The sequence below is a fragment of the Protobothrops mucrosquamatus genome, unplaced genomic scaffold (assembly GCF_001527695.2).
Source record: "Protobothrops mucrosquamatus isolate PMUCROS unplaced genomic scaffold, P.Mucros_1.0 scaffold1471, whole genome shotgun sequence".
NCBI classification, from domain to species: Eukaryota; Metazoa; Chordata; class Lepidosauria; order Squamata; family Viperidae; genus Protobothrops; species Protobothrops mucrosquamatus.
In genome coordinates, this window is record NW_015387649.1 from 20,489 (window position 1) to 26,630 (window position 6,142).

The window sequence follows — 6,142 nt, forward strand, 5'->3', positions numbered from 1 at the left end:
ATCATTCGAAATGTGCCTCCCAGCTCCAAAAAACTGAATATCCTATATTACAACAATGAATTAGATAAAAATACACAGACAAAAATACACCTGGCATGCTCACCTAAAATCAATTTAATTTCTTCCCAGAGAGCTTACTTCTAGAAAAAAGTCTTAAAGTTGGTTTTAGTAACTCAGTAACTAAAATTCTAAGCCGAAGTCATATATAAGATCCTTCAGATAAACAGCCTTGCTAAATAGCTTCTTTAACATCTCGATGCAACTAAGAATATTGATTACACTGTTCAATCAATGAGCACTGTAACTGATAATGTGACAAGAGTATAAGTATGAACATTGTAAGTGATGAGGCAGCATAATATAAGCTCTGATGTTAGAAACATTGCATGGAAAATTCTGACAAGGTTATGCTGAATTAGCTGTGGAAGAAATTAAACCAATTATGAAGCATACGATAGTTATTCCACCACCCACTGACAGGTATATAGGGAAAACAAGTACATACGGTTGTTTTTTTTTAATCACAGCTGCTCAAGTCAATTTTCTATGATGAAAACAAAAACAGAAATAAAACACAAGCAATGAGTTAGCTTGTTTAAATAAAGCATGAATATATATCGCCAGGAAATGAAGAAGTGGCTGGTCAGTTGCTTCCAAGAAATTCTCAAGTTTTGAACACAAGCAACTGGCTTTAAAGCTGTAGTTTTCTTTTACGTATTGCAGCTAACAGCAGACTTTATCAAGCATTAAAATATCTGATCACTTTCCAATACTACACCATTCAAAAAAAATTATGTCTTCCTCTTTATCCTCCGTAACATTTTGCCAGCACAGATGGGGAGAATAGCAAGGTGCAAAGAAAAACAGTATTTTTGTATCATCAACTACTGTGAGTTCTTCTCATCCTTACATCTTGCAACATTTTTTTCTAGACAAAACTTTAAGGACATAGGAACTTTTTTTTTTCCTGGCATTGTTCTCCTACAAATTATAGGAATACTATCTGAAACAAATAGAATGTAAGGCAAGCATAAATGCAAATGACCTTTTGCAGTTTTTCTTTTGCAGTGGAAAAATAAAAGGATCAGGAAATAGTGCAAAACCTAAAGAAACAGTGGCATTTTTCCAAATAAATAGCCTTTCTTCATTATGCAGGTATTTCTTCAGTTCTCAGATAATAGCCATGTAACAATTTGCATGAACCCAACATTTAGCAAGCTGCTTATAAGATGACCACAGGGACAGAGGGGTTGGAAAAGATATTAGACGTACTAGGACGAAAGCTTGGGACCAAATAAGAATTCAGATAGAGAAGGACAGGTACAGGGGAAAAGGCAAAAAAAAATCGCAACCCCATACTGATAAAAACTTCACATAAACTCATCCACAGCATTATTAGCCCATTTCCTTGCATTCTCTTATGATTACAGCATGTGCAATATAAGATGTTTCATTCAGGTTAAGTGTTACATGCTTATGTAGGTCAGACTTATCTTTAACCATATTCTGCTGCCTTAACCCTAACCACAAGCACTCAAGCCTCATGGTTTTTCCCCATCTATAGTTCAACACTTTCCCACTTTGTCTTTTCCTGAAGAAGGATACTATACCCTTTGATAGAAACTGCCAACACAGCATTAACAGGTGACCAGCTGTTCTTCAACTGTTAAATTGACTGACCAAACCAAGCAGGACCAACTTCTAAATTTAAAATACTTTTTGGTTTTTAATTTTCTTAATTGCAAGCAAATATTGGTCTGACACATACTTAGGCTATTGTGGATGAATACCCAAAATTCCTAATGCTTCATATTGTGGTTGCACTNCACTGGTAAAATCACCAGCAAGATATTATAGGAGTATTTTCATGTTATGGCTATTTCTTCTACCTTTTTCTATTGGGTAGAAGCCAGGAAGAGACCACTCACAAGCCTTGGTTACAGATTCTAGTCAGCCACTATATAATGGATTACTAATGAATCAGAAATCCACATCTGCACATTATACTGCATTATTAACAAACTTGGATTTACATGTTGCAAACCCTTGCTTAAATCATTTGGGAGCTTAATTTCTTTTTAAAAAAAACAAAACCCTACATTCAATTAATTCACTTGATTTATGAAATTATGAAAAAAGAAACACAGTATCAAAGTTTGTATGAAAGAATTTCAACTTAAGAGAGTTCCTAAACTGGAAAATGAATTCAATCATTTGATGTTTTAAATTGTTTTAAACTACAATAAACTGCAATCTCGTAAATCACTCGTAAATAAAACTGTTCAAAATGTTCATGAGTATACATAATTGAAATTTTAGTTGCTGTAGAATTCCCACTAGGACTTTGTTCTCCGGGGGGAGGGATTTGCTCACTTTGGAGGTTTTCCCAGTGTATGAAATAAGAAGTATGAAAATGTGAAATAGCTAAGAGAACTGGTTGAGAGATCAGGACTTCACCACCCCCCAAATTAAAATTTCTCTGTGCCTTTTAGGCATTAATTGAAATTGCCACCGTACTTACGTGCAACCATAACAACTTTTTTTTAAAAAAAGTCCTACTTTTCTAATAATACAAAAATCTGGTAGATATTACATTAAGAGCCATAGCATACCTTCTGTAATATGATCAAGGCAGCCATAAAGTTTGGCACATTTACATGTCTCTCAATGGCTAAATCAGAGCGTTCAATTAGCTCACTGACTAATGGAGCTCATCCACACTAACCTGCAGTTCACACCAAGCAACTTCTACCCAGGTTTCTGTGTCCAGACCCTTGAACACAGTTTTGAAAGCTCCTCTTCCCAACTCAATGTCAAATTTCAGAAATCTTCCACCAGGTGATGTAGCCACAGCCTTCATCTCTGCCTCCTCTTCTATCTCCTTCTTCATCCTTTCCTTCATGGCTTCCATAATCGCCTTTGAGTTTTGCTCATTTCTGGCTTCTTGCTCGGCCACAAGGGTAGTGGCGGAAAGATGGATCATTCTCTGATCCCCCGAGATAAATTGTTCTTGCTCATTGCGTGGAGTAAGTTCCAAGTCCTTTTCATCCTCCATTATCTCCACACTCTTTCGGAAAAACCTTCTTCTTTCTACAGTTGCCCCAGAGGCAGGTGTGCTAACACATTCTTTGGTCCTGGCCTCCATGGTCAAAGTAGCATCAACAGAAAGATTCATACATTCCAAAGAAACTCCATCAGGTTTCTCTGATTCCTCAGTGCTGGCTGATTCACCAGAGTCTGTAGCCATGACACAGCAGAGCCTTGGCACTTAGATATATGAAGTGTTTCCCTTCCTCTTCACTCCAGGCACATCATGAATAACTGCAATATTATCAGGACTTACTTCCTCTCAGATTATCATAAGATTCCCATAGCAACCTGTAACAAGAAGGAAGGGGGGGGGGGGAGAGAGAAGGTTGGTTTTAAAAGGTGAAATATGAAGCAGGCACCAAAACTGCAGTCTTCAGTTAATTAGTCTACCTTCTTTATCCCAGCAACAGAAACCTAGTTTTTTGTTTAAAGACATTTTTACCTCTAAGCCAGTAAGCTGAATTATGCACAATATAGATCACATTAGATTATTAGCTTCAAGAGTTTAATATCACATGATATTACTGTAAACAAATCCCTTGGCGGTTTGACATATGAGTGGAGTTGGTTGACCTAAATATTTCCTCCCTTTCCAACTTCTTAAATTCAGCAATTGTTAGTTAATTCACCCAATGAATTCATTGTCAGAGTTTGATGCATGCTTAGGAACTTACACACTTTGTTGTCTCCTACTTTATCTGTATTACATTGCAAATTGTATGCTTAACAAGATTCCCTCTTTCAAGTTTCCAAGAACCCTGTCAAGCTTGGAACCTTGTAATTTGAATTATTTCTCCATCCAAATGCTTCCTATTGCAGAAAAAAGGAAAATGAACACAAACAAATGTGACACTGATTGGTTAAAGTCACATAACAATAAGGGATCAACGTATAGTACAGTCTAATGACTAAAAATCCTAATTATATAGTACTGCTTCTATCTATATTGCTTGAAGAAAACGGAAACTACTTAGCAGCCATTTTTTTCAGAAAGTACTCCCTTTGTGTTTGCTCTGACCACAATTGCTCCTTATAAATTAAATGAAAGAGGCATTTTTATTCTTATGTTTTGAATGTGCATTGTGGATGCTTAATAATTAAATCCAGATAAACTGGTATTTCCTGCTAGTATGCTGTATTATGACCGAGCACTGTCCAAAGTGCTTGAGATTTTTTATGTGGTTTGAGGCTGAGGTGTTTTTTAAAAGCAAGCTTTCAAATGTAAAAAAAGAAAAATCCATGCCTCAATGGAAGTTCATTTAATCAGCCAGCCTCTGTAACAGCACATCTTCAAGCAAATGGAGTTAATGGAATCTATTCAAATCCCTCTAGATATTTATACTCACATGTCAAGTTTATTTACAAATGCTGAAAGCAAATGTTTCAGCAAAGACTTAACTACTCAGCATCAATGCATAAGCCAAAATCTTCTACTGTAGTACACATTTCAGTTAAATCAATTAACGTATGTAATGTTTTCATAAAACAATCCAAATCCATGTTACTGTGTCAAGTTTTTAATATTATAGATGCCTTGAGACATCGATTTTAAAAAAGAGCAAGAAAAAGAACAGATGTGAGAAAACCAACATGCTGCAGTTCTTCAATTAAACTTGTGGATGTATTTTATAATTCAATAGGAGTATGCAGAATCTGAGTGAGTTAAAAGGAAAAAAACTAGTGTAGTATATGTTGTAAAGGAGAATAAAGATGTGTAAATATTGTACTTGGTATTGCAAAAAAAAAAATTAAGATATCCTATATCACTACATGTAAAAAATATTCAATAAAGAGAATATTTGACATAGTTATTCCTTGGATATAAATCAACAGAAGATTATTCACTGAGATGGTATTATTTGCATGGCAAGCTATGCTTAGGTTTACTTCTGCCTTTTTTTATGTGGAAAAAAACAGAAGCCTCCTCCAGAAAATTGCCAGTTTCACCATCCCACCAACTATTATTAGTATTTTCACAATTTTATGGTGCACTCAGCAAATGTTTTCACCAATTCTTGAGCCAGTACTCCTCTAACTAGCCAATGGGGAAACACTAAAAATAGCAAAACACTCCCTTGGTGCATTTCATTTTTATGGCAAGAAACAAACAAACAACCCCCATCCCAAACCCAGCTGCCACTCTGCTGGAATGCAGCAAAGCCCCTCTGCTAAGTGGCCTGAAACTAATGGGGGGAACAGCAACAAAGCATCATGATATCTATAGTCTGGGAAGCAAAGAAACATCTCATGAGCCAGGAAGCAAAATGAGACCGGGAACTGCCTACCCTACAGCTACAGAGAAATGCTACACAACTTATCTTTCAGCAATTCCTTTAGAGGCAATTGACTAATTGAATCAATTAATTTCTGAATTGGTTCTGTGTACAAAGCCTGCTAGAAACCACTCAGCATTTGTCTGAAATGGTGTAGGGTTTCCTGCCTGAGCAGGGGGTTGGACTCGATGACCTCCAAGGTCCCGTCCAACTTTATTATTATTATTGTTATTATTGTTGTTGTTGTTGTTGTTGTTATTGTTGTTGTTGTTGATACATACATGAGAAAATGCCAATGCCATTTTAGTATCATTCTTGCACATGAAAGGGGACAAAATTAATTAGATATATAATTAATCCATCCTGAGCCTTGTGTATTCCAACAGAGTCTTATGACAATTTGTTTGTTTGTTTGTTTATTAAACTAGCATGCCATCCATCTTGCAGGAGATGACTCTAAGCAGCTTCAATTAAAATGCACTATAAACATTAAAACAATAAAATTCAAGTAAAATAAAACTAACCAGGATGGAGAGGGAACCAAATGTGCATAGGAAGGAGGTGAGATATTATCTACTCTAATACCCACCTCCAAACTGCCACACCTCCATTGGGGCCCCAAACTAGTTGGCACAGTCATGTTATCAAGGCCTTTTGGGGAAATATGTAGGATACAATGCAGGGATTACAAACAGAAGGGAGACTTGGTAGAAATATCCCTTAATGTGAATAGAACGATAGGATAGTGATCATTAAATGCAGAACAAAATTAATCAGTA

The 6,142-nt window shown here is 36.1% G+C and overlaps 1 protein-coding gene across 1 annotated transcript in view; it reads right to left on the reverse strand.

Annotated features, from left to right (window-relative positions):
- The window catches only part of LOC107292995 (serine/threonine-protein kinase WNK3), a gene marked incomplete at its 3' end in the record, with an annotated part of 21,006 nt that extends 17,637 nt beyond the window's left edge, over nucleotides 1-3,369 (reverse strand). The window contains exon 1 of the mRNA XM_015822125.1: nucleotides 2,726-3,369. Coding sequence (XP_015677611.1) covers nucleotides 2,726-3,247 — 522 coding nt within the window. The remainder of the gene's footprint in view (nucleotides 1-2,725) is intronic.
- Nucleotides 3,370-6,142: the final 2,773 nt, after the last annotated feature.